At 39.2% G+C, this 18,490-nt stretch overlaps 2 protein-coding genes across 3 annotated transcripts in view; one reads left to right on the top strand and one right to left on the bottom strand.

Moving 5' to 3' along the window:
- The window catches only part of LOC137284556 (uncharacterized), an 82,657-nt gene extending 79,797 nt beyond the window's left edge, over positions 1-2,860 (top strand). The window contains exons 74-75 of one of the 2 annotated variants that reach the window (XM_067816403.1): positions 157-184; positions 1,648-1,814. In XM_067816403.1, coding sequence (XP_067672504.1) covers positions 157-182 — 26 coding nt within the window. In that variant the 3' untranslated portion in view covers positions 183-184; positions 1,648-1,814. Of the gene's footprint in view, positions 1-156; positions 185-1,647 lie in introns of both variants that reach the window. The other variant, XM_067816402.1, reaches the window with a different exon arrangement.
- A 5,417-nt stretch (positions 2,861-8,277) lies between these two features.
- On the bottom strand, positions 8,278-11,810 carry LOC137283873 (uncharacterized). The gene is made up of 6 exons (XM_067815551.1): positions 11,788-11,810; positions 10,032-10,164; positions 9,653-9,712; positions 8,779-8,835; positions 8,575-8,634; positions 8,278-8,352 (listed from the first exon to the last, which is right to left on the bottom strand). Exons 1-6 carry the CDS (start codon positions 11,808-11,810, stop codon positions 8,278-8,280), a joined length of 408 nt encoding a protein of 135 aa, XP_067671652.1.
- Between the last annotated feature and the right edge of the window lie 6,680 nt (positions 11,811-18,490).

Genomic DNA, 18,490 nt, shown 5'->3' with positions numbered 1-18,490 from the left:
GTATCTGTCATCTTTTTCATCTGTTCTCAAATTGTAATAACACTGACATACTTTCTGCTATTTTGTTGAAATATATACTTAGATGGTATGTGTGTTTAACTATTTAAATTTCCGTTCATCTATTTAATGGAATTCTAACTATTTTTGTGCATGCAGGTGATCAAACGGTCTATCAACTTTAAAGGTATACAATGATTATATCATATACCCAAGTGTTAAGATATCCATAACAATCTTATTCATCACCACTCTTGAGCTACAGTCTTGGCAATTGTGTAGGTCAAAATTCTAGATATCAAATCCACACACCCATGGTCTATATTTCTATGCAGAGTGAACATACGAAAAATTGACAGGAGAGACTTTACCATGAAATCATATTATTTAGCACAGGTGTGTGAATTTGTTACAAACTGACATTCAAGCACAGTTGTCAGTATATATTGCAGTGGTAACCTATATCAAGCACTGGTTTTGAATGTATATATCACAAAAAGACATGTTCCAGCATGTGATAACAGTGATAACAGTGATAACAGCTAGGGAGCCTGTATTTACTTGAAAATCACCTGATTCAGCACAGTGTATGAATGTACTTCCAAGTGATCAGACCCGTGAAAGTCCGCGTTAGAATGTATCTTCAGTAACCCATACATGTTGTATGAGGCAATTAATGGGATCGAGTAGTCAGGCTCGCTGTCCTTGTTGACATGTCATCAGTTCCCAGTCGCGAAGTTCGATGCTCCCTGGATTGTCTGGTTCAGGCTCGATTATTTACAGACCGCTGCCATATAGCAGGAATATTGCAGAGGGCAACATAAAAGTAAACTCACTCACTCAAAATGACCTAGATCAACACAAGTGTGTGAATTATAGTACCAGATGACATAAGTGAGCAGAGGTGTGTGGATGAACCCCATTAATGACATATTTTACCTTGTTTAATGCAAAATAATCAGAGTAGTTTCACTGAAGCGTGTCATTCTCCTTATGATTCTGCCATTTTAAAGGGTGGTGGTGGTGTAGCCCAATCGTTAAAGTGTCTACTCATCATGCTGAAGACCAGGGATCATTTCCCCACATGGGCACAATGTGTGAAGCCCGTTTCTGGAGTCCCCTGACATGATATTGCTGGAATATTGTTATGAGCATAAAACCATACTTACTCACTCGCTCACTCACTGTCAGTTTAACACACACACTATACACTGATACACGTTGCTGTTACTGATGATGATGATGATGTTGATGTAGCTAACACATCAGGGACTGCCTCGAGTTAAATCTGATGACATTTTCGGAGCTGTTTCTTTCTCATACTATACTTACCTGTGTGCTACTTTCCATCTTTGTATTGTAACTATCCACAAAAGAACAAATATGAAGACTATTGCTAGGAAATCATCTTATGTTGTTTTGTTTTTTTTAAATGTTAAAAAGGACATTTAAAAATCAACAGATTGAGTATAGTTTGTAATGAAATTGCATCATTTGTGACAAATACTGAAATTTAAACAAAGGCCCATAAAAAGGCTGTATTTACCTGCATATATATTTTTGTTGTTGATGTAATTATTTTGGCATAAATCCTTACCTGCCACTTAAATTTGACATAAATGAATTTTATATTTTGTGTTTTGCATTCAGATGACGACCCGGCTGTGTATAAGGCCTAGAAGTAACTCAGCCCGAGACTTGCTGCGTCATAGTCACTTTTTGTCAAAATGTTACACATATTTCGTTCACCTTTAAGCAACATTTGTCTATAGTTTATACTGTTTTTCTTTTCCTTTGTCTTTTTTTCCAAAAAGAAATGTTTCAAGACTTAATGCAACTTAAGTCTTTGGAAATTCCTCATGCTGCATGCTACAGATTAACTGATTAATTGTCTGTCATTTTGTGAAACAATGTTTCATATTTCTATTGTGAACACATTATTTTCAATTTGTTTACACCTAGTATTGTAATTTAGAAATCCATGCTGTGTTGAATCTGAATGAATGTACTAATAGCATATGCTATGCTATCAGAACCTTGTGGCATCACATTCTCTGTACTTACCAGATGTGTGTGATATGTACATAGCTTTGCTACAGTCAACAGTTCATCAAATTTAATCAGTATCAAGCATGTAGCCTTGCAACTTTGGATGAACCAACAAATGTTGTTTTTTTCATGATACGTTATTCACAATTAAACCCTTCATTGTTTTATACAAATATATTGTTGACTTGTACTTTTCTGTTACAAAAGAGGAATCTATTAAAATGAAAAGTCATACTGCCCATTTCTATGAATGAAAGACCTCACTGAATTCAGAGAATAAACTTGATGCCACAAGTTTGTGCTGTTACATTTGGTGTAAGATTTGTATATATTGTGAATACTCTAAGAACAGAAGAGATTATGCCATGCATTAAAAATGGTCTAAGATATTAATAGTGTATTGTAAAAACTCACTGTATAAACTGTACAATGTAGAATTATTGCACTAAGGTGATATTCCTGCAGTATCATGGACCTTCTCAAATGTATTACTAACATTTAGAAACTACAAACCCAAGGTTGAACTTCATGTTAAGTCATATTTTGTGCAAATGAATTTTGCTGTATTTGTGATCATTGATCTGACTTGACAAAAAGCTAGTCAGCTTGATGAGACTGAAGGATCTTTATTTTTATTGAATGAGATACTAGACTTGCAATTGTACTAACAGTTTGCTGTAAGAGCAGCCAGTTACCTAATGTTTTACATTAATATCATTGTTCATTAGACTTCACTCACATCACCACACTCATGCCATGTTAACCAAGTATTATGGATTATATTTTATATATTGAATAAATAATCTATGTAATATACCCCGGGCTTTTTCTTATTTTGTTGCTTCATGGACTTATTGCAGACCAGGGCCTAGATTTTCAGAGCTCACTTCATGCTAAGATAATCATAAGAGCCATGCATTAACATTAACTTACGACTATCTTAGTGCTAAGGGCACTTTGGAAAACTAGGCCGAGGGTCCTGGCTAGCTATTCTTGAAACGTTCATAGCCCTACGAACTTCTTAAGCCCATTCTTAACACATTGGTTATGATCAAAATTAAGAATTCTTAGGGCTACGAATGTTTCGAGAATAAGGGCCCTGTTTCACAAAACAGTCTTATTGCTGAGATGGTCGTAACTGTATGTTAAAGTAAAGGAGATAGGAGACTTGTATACCATGATTGCTTGTGAAACTCAAACCAGCATTCAATCAGTGAGCATTAGATCTATTCTTTAACAAGGTTTTCAGTTACATCTTCATAAACAACATTACAGTTCGGAATATCTAACATCTTTACCAAGCAAGTGACACATTTCTTGGCAGCAATCAATTTTTATTTGCCCATCATCAGTGACGGCAAGTGCTAGCTTCAGTCACAAGTAACACCATCAGTTCTTCATGTTGACATAACACATAGGAAATAAGATATCATTATGTAGGGAAGCCTGCACTTGTTGCAATGAAAATCATATTCACTGTAGTTACAATGAAACACATCCAGTAAAACTGGTTTGATGTCAGGATGAAATCAAAAGAAAAAAGCAGACAACTCTGTGGTTGATATCATCACAACAATCCACAGTCACAAGCATGTTAGTAAACTTTCACAAGCACTGGGTGCTGAGGACCAGTTCTGTCCTTCATCTTTAAACATAAGAGATGGGCTTCCCAATCTTACAATCTTTCAAACTCCTGGCAAATCCCATAAAAACTGTCCCACCATGCTGTCTAATCGGTAGTCTTGGATGCTGAGCAACATTCAAGATAGGGATGAAGCCACAGAAACATCAAGGATGACATCCCAGTTACCCAGTTGTGTACATAATGGATAAATAAGACATTCCTCCAGACTAAGACTTCATCTTTTAAAAGGTCTCCAATCCTGCAACTGAAATTCTATGATTTCAAAACTGAACTATTTCTTCAATCCCAATGAGCGCTGGTTTACAGTTTCCCCTGTACAAGACATTGTGTGGCATCACACTGGGACGTGAAAGTAGGAAGCAGGATCGACCTCTACGAAAAAAAAAGCCATCAGAACACAGGATGAGTCTGATATTTTGAAGTACAAAAAACAATGAAATGACGTTAACATGAAATGTTTTGCAAAAGAACAGTTTTATTCTATTCTTTATGAGTTTTTATTCAAACTTTAGGGAGAAATCATCATACTGGACAATATTGTGCAATTCGATCAAGACTTCAGACTCCCTAAAATGGACATTTTGGAGTCATGTCCATGTCACTATACCTAAGCATTCACAGAAGTAATTGTCCAAAATGTTGGTTAATGAAGGAAGGTTTGACAAATTTTCTCTGTACATATTCATAGTTCCCAATACTAGTATATATACATATGGAAATTAATTAAGCAACACCAAATTCAAAGACACATAAAAACTTAACAAAGTTTAACGAAGTAATTTTGATGATTGATTATTCAATTTTGATGTATTGACATACAGCATGAGCTTTTCATGGGTTGATATGACGCGCGTGAAGCTTGCACAGCGCACGTGCATTGCTTTAACCTCAACTTTCGAAAAATGCACTTTTTCCCTGGGGTGTTTACAAGCGCAGGTTGTCGATTGCATTCGGTTTTTCATTCATTTCAATGTCATGGCACGTAGGAAATTATCAGAGGCCACTCGTTGGCAAATAATCGGCATGAGGAATGCTGGTATGTCTCTAAGACAAATCGGGACTCAAATCGGACGACATCATTCCATAATTTCAAAACTTTTGAAAAAATACCGGGCCACTAATGAAGTTAAAGACCTGCCTAGACCAGGAAGACCCAGGAAGACCACAGTCCGGGAGGACAGAGCTTTACTGAGACTTGTACGGCGCAGGTCCTTCGACTCGAGCTCTCGGTTGAGACAGGAGTGGCTTCCAGGGAGACCCATCTCGAACAGGACTGTTCGGAATCGTCTGAAAGCTGCAGGATACCGGGCAAGGAGGCCAATCAAGCGACCCAGACTGTCTCCAGCCCATAAGGCAGCCCGACTGGCCTGGTGTAATGACCGTTTGCACTGGAGCATTGCCTCTTGGAGGAAGGTCCATTTCTCAGATGAGAGCCGGTTCTTGCTGCACATGGTGGACGGTCGTACTCGGGTCTGGAGGCAGAGGAACACAGCAATGGCTCCACGGAACATCCAGGAGACTGTGGCCTTTGGGGGAGGTTCCGTTATGGTATGGGGGTGCATTTCCATGAACTGCAAGTTGGATATCATTACCATCCGTGGCAACCTTAACGGTGTTCGTTACCAACAGGAGGTTCTTGACAGGGCTGTGGTACCTCATTTTGAGAACCATCCTCTGGCAACGAGACCCATATTTATGGACGACAATGCTAGACCTCACAGGGCGCATGCTGTAAATGATTTTTTGCGGCAAAATGCAATTGACAGAATTCCATGGCCTGCCATGAGCCCTGACCTCAACCCCATTGAACATTTGTGGGACTTTATTGGCCGTCGTGTGAGGCAGAGAGACCCACCAGTCCATAATCTCAACGAATTGACGGCTGCCCTGCATGAGGAGTGGAACAGGATCCCCCAGAATCAGATCCGGAGACTCATCCAAGGAATGAGGAGGCGTCTGGAATCGGTGGTGCGTGCGCAGGGAGGACACACTAGATATTGATGAAAGTCGGTGTGCAGACTCTCAGATGACTGTTCTTTCTTTCCATGTGACATTTGTGTTAATACACCTGACAACAACGTCTGTGGATGAATAGTAAATTGTGTCCATTTTTTCATGAATTTAAGACAGTTTTAAGAATTTGGATTTCGTTGCAATAAAGCAAAGTCTTGATACTTTTTCCCTTTAAGTTGTTTGTCAGAGATCGTCTGTTGAATAAAAAAGTGTCAAACTATATCAACCCGGCATATTTTGATTGTCAGAACACTTCAAAGTTGCTCCAATAGAAAAAATTGGGGTGTTGCTTGATTAATTTCCAGGTGTATATTTACTATCTCTCTGTAGCAGATGCTGATTGCTTCAGTGGGTGGTTTCGAGAATGATTCATGAGTAAATTCACGGTGACTGTACTGAATTTTCCATATCACCAACGTTTCTTCTTGGCGACAGTCTATTCCTTCGCTTGCTAGAGTAACTGTCCTTTATCGAAGGGAAGCAACTCTGATCCACACGTAATCGTGACTTAGCATAACTGGTTGCTAGGATTTGTGTGACTCCCTCGTACGTTTCTGTAAAGTTTAAGTTTGTTTCATTCATAACATTACGAAGACGGAAGAGTGCATTCACACACTGACACAAATGACGAAAGGTAATGATTCGCTCAAATCTGTCTGTTATAAACTGGTGAAAAGACAAACAGCGGCAGAGATCTACAATCCTGGTTCCTAGGCCTCCCATTAATGGGAAGCCTGGGAACCACTTCAACCAGGATGGAGATATGCTAGCACTGATAATAATGATATGGAAATTGACCGCACTCGGATCTAGTCTCTTCACTAGACTAGACTCTCATATATATTTGGAAGTATGACCTAAATATACAAGATATAGATCTTATATATTTAGGTCATACTTCCAAAACATCTACCAGTGTCGAGCGCATGTGTTGCTGAGGTTGATCCAGATCTCGCGAGGTACTACGAAGGCTACAACTTAAGCGCGCACGGTTGGTGAGTTGTATTTTTTTCTTATCGCTTGACTTCAGTATTGTTTATTTCACTTACTTAGTAATGGCTGTTGGGAGAACGGTGTGTGATTATTTGTATGGGTTACGTAGAAAATAGAGAAAGTTGATGGATTGGTAGGAAGTACAGACTACCAACAACCGCCCCACCCCAAGAGAGTAGAGCTTAATTTTTTATCTATCCCATGAACAGCCATGTTAAACCTGAGTGATATTTGATATCTAATATATGTCGTTTCAATAGTTGCAGTTTCATATGTTGGCAATTATATGTATGTAGCTGAGATGATTTCCAAGCAAGCAGATAAATATTGAATGCCCTTCCACCAGACCTAACATTATGAAAATCTTTCTTGCATGAGTTAACATGCAAGTCTTTGGGAATTTCACAAATGATGACTCAGTTTTGGTCAGACACTGTAGGTGCCTAATGCTTATATTAATTGTCAGAGACTGTACAGGTTACTTCCAAGTTGAAGCTATTGCTTGTTAGAGCACTAAAACATATCCAATATGGAAACAACAGTCAGACAAAATATCAACGATGCAAAACTCTTTATTGAAAAACAATGCAAAAATCTTAAGATGTATATTGATAATAGCAATAAGAACGATAAATGTTCATATATTAATCAATCAATGAATAGTCATGATAAACATGTACAACAATTGCAGAATTCATGTCAGATTCAAAGTCAGATTTATGATAAATATCTGCTTATTTTTTGTGAAATCCATGGTGTGTTTTATGAAGAAAAAGGTTTATGCATATATGTATACCGGTACAAATATATTTCAACATGTCAAATAGGAAGTTTTAATTGAAAGACATATATTTCTTTTTTATCACCAATGTAACATTAGCAAGATCACAGTCAATATATAGACACATGTATAAGTATAGGTTAAATAATACATTAATATATATTTACACCCTGTGAGAAATGTACTCATGGAAATTGCTGTCTGTATCAGGGATACTATTACTTTAGTATGGTTTTACACCACTTTTAGTAATATTCCTGCAATGTCACCAGACACCATGAACGAGAGTCTCTCATTGTAGCATTGTAGAAAATCGAGCAGACGGTGTAACCATTAGGCTACACCAGTATACCATCTGTGTCATAATGCACAGATATGTATATAGGGTATGTTATCATATGTTGCATAGCCAAAATATTGCTGATATCACTGTAAATGTCATTCTGATCATTCCTGTTGACTCACTACGCGTTCAGACACGCCATGCAGCATTTATTCCGTTCTCTTATCCTAACTGAATCTAACAAATTCAGCTTCAGTTATTTAGTTCACCATTCCTGATCACAATGCAGTTACCAGAAACAATACAACCGTATCACACAGAGATGAAGAAAAGAGATACAGTTTTACACCTAAGTAGATCATCTACTCGCCGCGCTGGTTTACAGGCATGCACCTATACATATAGAGACAATCAACACGCCAGGCTAGTGGCTCCAAGACACAACTGTGTACTCCATAGATCTTGTCAGGTTCATCCCTGCAGATCCATCCTGCTCAGGAGTTCTGAAGGTGAACTTCAGTGACCAGTCTTCAGGATGTGGCTTAGACTTGTGGTACCAAATGTACCTATCACGTTCTTCCAACTCTGGATCTGAAGAGCTGAAATACCAACAGGTGATTGGACATGTTAAGTAGTTCACGATAGCATTTGGTTTAATGATGTAATGTATTGGAAAGGAATAGCAACCTTGAGAAGCATGTCAAGTAAAATAGGTCATATGTCACAAGTCATATGTCAACAAAACACTTCAGTTGGTAGAGGATGTCTTTAAGCTGATTTGTTGAAGCCAGAAACATCCCAATACATTCCTACCTTGGCAAAGATGCTAAACTGTGCAGGTCCTGGAGCAGGAAGAGTGTCCATGTCATTGTCCTGAAGTAAACAAACAAGTAAACATTGTTATACGATCCATATGGCTCCGGTGGAATGTCTTTTCAGTGATGATATACGTGTTCATGTTCCTACTGTCAGATTACGTAACTGGAAAATTTACTATGAAAACAATATATTACCTACCGAGAATACACTGAACTGACTGTGTCCTGTGGCGGGCTGTGTGTCCATTGCGTCTTCCTGAAGTTAGAATCCACGTGTAACCCCACTTACGTCCATGTTATATTGGCAGTTTGGTACCCTACAGATGCATGGTCAATATATTATGTAACACGGAGTCCAGAACAACACAGATGCCTAACTTCTCGCTTACTTGGTTGACACGTTATCGTATCACAACTGCGTAGAAGCTCATGCCGTTGATCACCTGGCCCAGACTATCAAAGGCATAGGGACGGCAACACGGTACCGTATATCCACGGTAAATGTATGGGGTAACACGTTGTCCCGAAGAACATTCTACCTGCTTGTCTGTAAGGGTAATACTACAGGAAGCTAGAGTTGTGATTGAAATATCAGAACCCCTCCCGTTCTTGATATCACGCCGTCTCTCCATGCTTATAGCATGACAATCTCTTCATGTCGCATTAGGCGACATTATGGACCATGTAGCCTGTTTCATTGACAGATGATCGGTTTATCGTCAGTGCCATCGTGCCTCGATGGTACGGATTGCTTGTGAACATCTAGTTTCATTCGTAACTACTCGCCTCTTTCCGTAACCCGGCTTTCCGGAATGACCCGAGTAGTTACGAATGCATCTAGTTTGTCTGACGCAGTCTCGATTATTAGAGGGCTGACGTAATGTTTTTGAGGCTGACATTGAAAACAACAATAGCATGCATTTCTAGTCTAACCCGACTTGGACCATCAAACACTGGAATACTGCGTTATTAACATAGTATGTAATCGTTCTCGATGGATATTTTGCAACCCCAAAGGTAACTCACGGATACAGTGGTTACATATAACAATGTTGGACAGATAGAAAGCTTACCCCGAAGATGCTGCACTGGCCCAGTCCCAAAGCTGGCAGCGTATCCATTGCTTCAAACATCTGTTATAGAAAACAACCGATATGCATACGAAGAGCAGGTTTGAATACATAACAAACCATTTTAGTTTTAGCTAAATATCAGCCCTCCTGCAGCTGCTTGTTTGAATCAGTTAAAACCTGTTCCCTCAGTTTAGTTAATAAGGTGGCGAAATATCTAATCCCACGTATTTCTTTCATTACTACCTTTTTGTTAAAGGTAGTTAAATATTTTATATTAATCTCTGCCTATTTTTCTACTTCATTCGTCCGAACAAAACTCTGCGTGTTTCATGTACTCAATTTTCTTTTTTAAAGAACATGAGACATGTGAAACAGTTACCTGCTGCCCGGCATGTCTGGTGATGGTAGATGGGAGCTTCCGTACCCCACTGCCTGATGTCGACAGGTAGGCGACAAGACCAAGTTTAAGACCTGTGGTAACATTATCAAGTGACGTGTCAAAGAAATGACAACTAATAAATAAATTATGATTAAACTATACATAAACTAATAAACTGCAATATCAACTTATTTTTATATACTATAGGTATAAACGATTGGACGTACGGAAATGATAAATAGGAGGCCTGTAGACGATACTAACATCAGATATTTTCTACACTGGAATTATGTCTGCTCCTGTATGACGTGCTGATGTCGACAGGTATATGGGGTAAGACCAAGTTTAGCACCTGCCAGTCATGAGTGGTGTGGGAAAATGTTTTTGTGACCTAAAGAAATGATAAACGTTCAATTGCAACATTCACTTGATAATATAAACAAATTCTTCATGGTAATACATGAGTAAATTTTCAACCAGATCTACTCCAATGGTTGTCATATATGTCTGAAGACATTGGTGGTCTGGCTTCTATTCTCCTCATAAGCATAACACGTAAAGCCCATTAATGTCTGGTGTCACCAGCGGTGATACGGCACGGGTATTACTACTTATCTTTCTAAAGGAGACACAATTTCATTCAAATCATTCTAGATCATTAGGAAAAATATCATCTAAAACCATTTCACAACTTGGTAACAGTGTTACAGTTTATAAGACAAATTTATATACATTAAATTTTTATACATACTTGTAACTCTACCAGATATGATCCCTTTGGTACCTTTGAGTACGATTTCACAAATGAAAAATGTAATTTTAGAATACCTGACAAATTTTTAATCTCTGTGTATTAAATATCTTAAAGGGAAAGTGAATTCAACTATAACACAAGAAAGTACAAGACAAAAATCATATGATACCAAAATATACACGAAAATTGCGGAAAACAATTTTTTACTAAATACAAATTGCTACCTACCTGACATTATCCACAGTTTGTGAAGAGTGCCGGTGATGTACAAACTGCTATATTAGAAACAAAGATGTCAAAATGTCGTTTGCACGTGCACATTCGCCGACCGTCGATGAGGAATGAAAACGTCGCCATAGTGACGTTGTCTATTCAAAGGGACATTACTCTGCAAGTTACGAAGCGCGACTACTCAAACCAGTGATAAAATTATCAGTGAGTGGAAAGTGGTTGGTGTTTTCCCTTGATTTCCACCAATGTATTTCATGTCGCTGTAATTCAACTGTTTAGGTGTGTGTCTTTTCATCAGGCATTTTTTCATGCACACTTGAATAAATAATGAAAACTAATCCGTAAAATATTTTCATGGTCGCCATTTGTTGATTGTATTCTTTTGTTAAACATTCGTCGCGTGAAACTAATCTCTGAAATCTCTCTCATTTCATACTCTTTGATTCTACGTGAATTAAATGTATGTATAAAATAATTTTAAAATTTACATTGCCTTGACAAATGGTTTATCGAACGGATATTCTGCTTGAGAAACACTGCCATAAGCTGCGTTGTGGGATTGTAGAATAAGAAACTGTTTCTGTTGCAATACAATGGAGTATATGCTGTGTTTATTTCGTTTGTTTAACGACGCGCTCAAATATTTTCCATCAGTATACGTCTAGTCTGGTCCAGACAATAAAGTCACTGACATTACGAGCACAAGTCTTTGATATTGGAATACGACGACCCACATCAATGAAGCAGTGACCGCCCGATCCCGTTATTTACCTCTTCTGACAAGCTTGGTACATGCTGAATTTATGCTGTGTACTCAGAAATTTAACATCTGCTTAACTAGGGGGCGGGTACGGCTTCTTTTCAAGGGGTTGGGGTCGGGCGTTTGCATATACTCTTCAGACTGGTTGTGATAATGGGGTCCATGATCTGTGTATTTTGGTCAGTGCCTCAGACTGACTCCTTTCACTAACATTTCTATCTTCCCCCATCCAAAGCACATATTCGGAGAGCTTTATCAACATATAACGGAACCTAAACATTTCGAGCGACATTTGAAGTTCATGTGTAAAGTAATTCTTTCTTTAGTATGAACTGGTCACTGATATGTATGTAACAGTGATGAAATAGTAGAGTTATAATTCTCTATATATCATGTACTTATTTAACAAACGCTTGAATCAATTTCCCACTTGTGTTTTAAGGATGTCATTATGTTATGGTTGTGGTCATTTTAATATAAGTTATAAAATGCAAATAAAAAAATATATATAGATAAAAGAAAACAGTTCATAAAAAGGTTTTAGGTGGTAGTATTTTTTTAGATTATTCAGTTTATTTGTGGTAAAAGAGTTCATAAAGTATCTTGATGGCACAGGTAGCATTTCATGAGAAATGCTTTTATTCTGAGATTTCTTATATAAGTCAAGGATGTCAGACAAGGCTCATAGTTCAAGGGGTTGTGTCATGTCAGGTCATGTCAGGTCATGACACTAGCAATTGTTTATCATGTGAGCACGTATGCTGATTTATGATTGGTTGATTGGCAAACAGTGGGTTCCACATGTTGCACCTGAGCAATTAACCTTCACTTCACATTGGGATACAGAGATAGACAGACTGTAGCGATTGCCATGTGGTTGGGGAGGACGGCGCCATGTGCTCGATAGGCTGTATACCATATATATGGCAATAAATAGTTGAAACTTGAAACTATCAGTATCCAACTGGATCCACTAGAATAAACAACTGAACCCCAGACAGCGCCTTATTCGTCATTCGCTCCGGCGGAAAAAAGCTATTATAACTTGGAGCCCCCAGTGAGGATCCAGTGACATGGCTAAGCAGTCCACTAGCCACCACATGTCGTCTGTCTGCGCAACATGTGATCGTCTGTAGAAGATTTGGGTGAGAACTTTCTCATACTTTTGTGCACCTGAATAGAACTGTAAACACTACATTTGTGCATAAGACGATCCACCAGTCTGAAGTGTCAGAGGAAACTGTGTCCCAGGCCTTGATGGCTACATGAACTTTTGAAGTTTTAATCATGTGAAGTATATACACGAATTGTGAATTACTTTTATTTAACATATTGGATATTTACATCCATTGTTTATAATTTTACCTTTTTTGGGGTTCACCTATTTTCATAGGTACATTTGCCCAATGATATAAATATTTTAGCAATTTTTTATACTTTATGTACCTGTTTATGTGAATGAATATTTGACAGTGCAGTGAAGGCATGCAGTGATGGGCAATTATTGAGTTTGTGTGATGAAATCTACTATCCACATGCACACACACCTGACATAAGCTAGGTCAATTTGCGTAAGCTAGGTCAATTTGTCAAAGTAATAACATCTATCGTATATAGTTGGTATCCTTGCCTTTCTGGTATTGGTTTGGACTGTGGAAGTTTCATGTCAGGATTGCTTGCCTGTCTGTCTCTGGGTCTTCTTTGTTGCACCCCAAGTTTACTCCTTCACCTTTCACCCCTGTAGTTGCATTGCTGATAGACTTATCCTCTTTGTAGTTGGGTTTTCTTGTCTTGTGGAACTGGTGGTTCTAGTGGTGCCGATATGGCTCATAAGATAGAACAGGATCATAAGTTGATAGAGGAGTTAGAGTCAAAAGATATACCGCCTTTCGAGGATGGGGATGAAGGTGAATCTAATGTTCTACTTTTAGGTCAGGCTCTTAAGTCAATGGGTGTAACATCAAAGGTGAATAGTGCTGAGGAGTTGCAGGATTTGATGGTGTCTTATTTGCAATCAGTCGGTAAATTGTCAAGTAAGGAGCCGGAAGGTGTTCCAGGGAATGTTCCCAATGGTATACCAACGGATTCTGTGTCATGGAATAAGGGTGTTAACTTTCAGAGTCATCAAGGTCCTAGTCAGTTCCCTGCCATGCCAGGTCCCATTCCTCGTCTGTCATTGTTCTTTGGTGAATCAGGTAAAGGAGAAGCTTCCTATGATCTGTGGGTATACGAAGTCAATTGTCTTCTAGCAGAGAAAACTTACCCTAAGAATATCATATTTGAGGCTGTTCGGCGTTCACTGAAGGGCAAGGCCGGCAAAGTGGCTTCACTCTTAGGATCACGTGCCAGTTTAGAGACCGTGTTGAACAAGTTACAGAGTGTTTATGGGACATGTGAGGAAAGTGAATCCCTTATGGCAAGCTTCTACAGTGCTAAGCAATTACCAGATGAAGATGTAACCACATGGGGCTGTAGGCTAGAGGATCTTTATGCCAAGGCTACTCAGAATAGTAATCCTTCAATAGATGAAATCAATCAAGCCCTCAAAAGTGTCTTTTGGCAAGGACTTAAGCCAGCTCTTAAGGATATTTCTGGTCACAAGTATGATTCCATTCAAGACTTTGACAAGTTTCGGGTTGCAATACGGAGGTTGGAACATGAGTTGAGTCAAAGGAATCCCCCTGACGGTTCTAAGAAACCTCATCCGGCTAAGATGGCTTATCAAAAACCCTCTGAGATGCAAGAATTAAAAGATATGGTTAAGGAATTGTCTGCAGAGTTAACCAATATCAAGAAACAGATGACAAAACCCCATAGTAGCCCTCCTGTTCGAGGTAATATAGGTGGTGGCAACTCAAGGAAAGGCAGATATAACCCCAATGTAGACAAAGACCTGAATGTTCGTGGCAAAACAACTTATGATACCCCTTACCTACCATACAAAGGTCAGACTTCACCTGAAGGGAGTTCATTACCAGTTTGTTGGAAATGTGGACAGCTCGGTCATATTTGGCGTGGATGTAGGATTAATATGGATCATCATCAGCCTTTAAACGGACAGGGACCCATGGGCATGGGCAACTCATGGGTCAGTTCACCACTTTCTCAAGTAACAAACATTTCCCAGAAGGATTAGTTGGGGAATCCAATGAGACATCAGTAGTAGTTTGCAATAAGCCATGCGTAGCTCTACTTGACACAGGTTCCACAGTTTCTACCATTAGTGAGTCCTTTTACAAGCAGCATCTCTCACATCTTCCACTCCATACTCTTCAAACACTGATAGACATTGAATGTGCAGATGGTGGTACTTTGCCATATCTAGGATTCATAGCTGTTGACTTATCAGTCTCAGGGGTTGCGTCGGAAACTATCTTGCAATGTTTGTTACTGGTCGTGCCTGACAGTCGCTATAACTATTCTGTACCTATCTTATTAGGAACAAATGTCCTTTCCACTCTCCTGAATAGATGCAAATCTGAGCATGGTCCAAGGTTTCTTCAACATGCTAAACTTCATAGCCCATGGTATTTCACTTTTCGAAATATGGTTATCAGAGAGAAGGAACTGGTTAAAAGAAATTGGAGATTAGGACTTGTAAGGAATGCAGAAGGTAGAAGTATTGTTGTGCCTGCCAATTCACAAGTTGTTCTTCGGGGATCTGTAGACAAGGAGATTTGTTATCCAAAAGTACTTGCTACTTTTCAGGCAAGTTGTACCTCAACAATACCTGCTGATCTGGATGTATCACCTTCTCTTATGTACTACAAGTATCAGGAGCAAGATCCCGTTGAGGTTCATGTGTCCAATGTTACAACTCGTACTGTAGTCATACAACCTAGAGCGGTACTTTGTGAACTTCAACCGGTTTCTGTTGAAGACATCAACTTAGATCCCACATTTGACATGGAAAGTGTACTTAGTAAAATAGAAGTCCACAAGGATAATTTATCTGAAGATCAATTATCAGCAGGACTTAAGGTTATCAAAGATCATATTGATGTTTTTTCTCATGGAGACTTAGATCTTGGCCATTCAGCTGCGGTTCAACATAGAATCGAATTAGTGGACAACACACCCTTTAAACAGCGCTATCGCAGAATTCCCCCATCATTATTTGAGGAGGTAAGAGAACATTTGAAACAGTTGATGGCATGTGGTGTCATTCGAAAATCCCATAGCCCCTGGGCTTAGAATATTGTCCTATGTCGCAAGAAAAATGGAAAACTTAGGATTTGTGTAGACTTCAGACAGCTCAATAAAGCCACGATTAAGGACAGCTTTGCTTTACCTAGAATAGATGAAGTACTTGATTGTTTGGCTGGAAGTTCTTACTATTCTAAGTTGGATATGAAATCGGGATATCACCAGGTCGAGATTTCAGAGGAGCACAAGGAGCGCACTGCATTTACTGTAGGTCCGCTTGGATTTTTTGAGTACAATAGACTTCCATTTGGCCTCTGCAATAGTCCTGCGACATTTCAGCGATTGATGCAAGATTGTCTAGGGGACTTACATCTATCTATTTGCGTAATCTACATAGATGACCTGATCATCTTTGCTGAGAGTTTTGAGGAACATCTCCGTAGACTGACCAAAGTACTGCAGCGATTGAGAGAATGCAATCTAAAACTAGCCTCGGATAAGTGTGAGTTCTTTAAGGAAAAATGTACTTACATTGGAGCATGTCACCTGATTCGGTACTTGATAATGAGGCAGGTCAAGATCTGAAGGCAATGACTCCAAGGGACTGGAGAAAGGAACAACTTCAGGATCAGACTTTGGCTGAAGTCATAACATGGATTAGATTGGCGAAAGCGCCAAAGAAAGGTCATGTCACCGGTGAATTTAACTCTTATTTACGGACATTTGAGAATCTGAAACTACGACAAGGTGTTCTTTACAGAATTACAGAAAGTTCTGAAGGCACTAGTGAACAGCTAGTTATTCCCTCTCATTTGAGGAAACAGGTACTACAAAGCTTACACAATGATATGGGACACTTGGGCAGAGACAAAACACTGTCACTGATTAGGGAGAGATTCTTTTGGCCCGGAATGGCAAAAGAGACTGAGAGTTGGATTAAGGGATGTGCACGTTGTTTACGCAGGAAATCGAGAACAAGTTCTAAAGCACCATTAGTGACTGTACAAACATCATATCCATTAGAACTGGTTGCCATGGATTTCTTGACATTGGAACCTTCCAAAAATAACTTCCAGTACATCTTAGTGATTACAGATCACTTTACCAAGTACTCATTAGCTGTTCCTACCAAGAACATGACTGCACGTACGACTGCGGAAGTATTTTTGAACAACTTTGTTTATCAGTTTGGTTACCCGGCAAGAATTCATTCTGATCAGGGTGCAAATTTTGAGGGACGACTAATTCAAGAATTGTGTGCAATTACAGGTATGAAGAAGTCACGAACAACGCCATATCACCCCATGGGTAATGGGCAATGTGAAAGGTTTAATCGTACTCTTCTCAGCATGTTAGGTACTCTAGAGCCAGATAAGAAGGCAGACTGGAAAGCACATGTCGCACCTTTGGTTCATGCCTACAATTGTACTCGTCATGAGACGACTGGGTTTTCACCATTCTATTTGATGTACGGTCGACATCCCAGACTACCAATTGATTTGGCATTTGGTATTGAGAGACATGCGAAAGAACCACAACAGTCTTATACAAAAGCACTGAAGGAGCGATTACAGAAGTCCTACGACCTTGCAGCAAAACTTTCCAGGAAATCTAAGCACAGGCAAAAACAAAGTTATGATCAACGGGCACGAGGAGCAAAAGTCATAGTTGGTGACAGAGTGTTGGTAAGAAAGCTTGCGTTTGAAGGCAAACATAAACTGGCTGATAAATGGGAAAATGAAGCATATGTTGTTGAAGAACAGCCAAATTTAGACATTCCAGTGTATGTGGTCACTTCAGAAGCTGGAGAAGGAAAGTCAAAAACAATGCACAGAAATCATCTTCTTCCTATTAGCAGTGTTGACATTGACCAGAAGCAGCGTCCGACACCTAAGCCAAGGAAGGTGTTAAAGACCCAGGGTACTGCTAATCCAACAAGTGAATATTCTCAGTATGATGAGACATGTGTTTTGAACTTAACGGATGCCACAGAACAGTCAGAAGGTGCCTCAATTCCAGGAACTTCAACAGAGACTAATGACGTGGTAGTATCAGAACCAGGTAATGGCCATAATGAAGACCTGAGTGATTCTGTGTCCGATGGTGAAGATTCTAGATCAGAGTCTACTGATGAAGCTATCGAGTCAGAAACTGTGACATTATCTCAAGAAAATGCTGAAGAAGATACTATAGAGTTGGATGAGAACAGTGCTGTTGTATCCAGTGAAGTACAGATTCACACTGCTAATAACGACCCACGTTGTTCTGGACGACAGAGACGCAAACCAGCATGGCATACAAGTGGCGACTTTGTGATGGCACATGCTGTGCGTCCGCCAGAGTGGCTTGAGAAGGCAAGATATTTGGAAGATTTAGCAACGAAGGGCACTTTTGCACATCTTCCCACTAAAGTGTCTGATGTACTGTTATCAGTCATTCAAGGTCATGGTTAATGTCGAGGACGACATTTTCATTGCCGGGGGTAGTGTGTAGCAGTGATGAAATAGTAGAGTTATAATTCTCTATATATCATGTACTTATTTAACAAACGCTTGAATCAATTTCCCA

This window comes from Haliotis asinina, chromosome 5 (genome assembly GCF_037392515.1).
Source record: "Haliotis asinina isolate JCU_RB_2024 chromosome 5, JCU_Hal_asi_v2, whole genome shotgun sequence".
NCBI classification, from domain to species: Eukaryota; Metazoa; Mollusca; class Gastropoda; order Lepetellida; family Haliotidae; genus Haliotis; species Haliotis asinina.
This window is presented reverse-complemented; position numbering and strand designations above follow the sequence as displayed.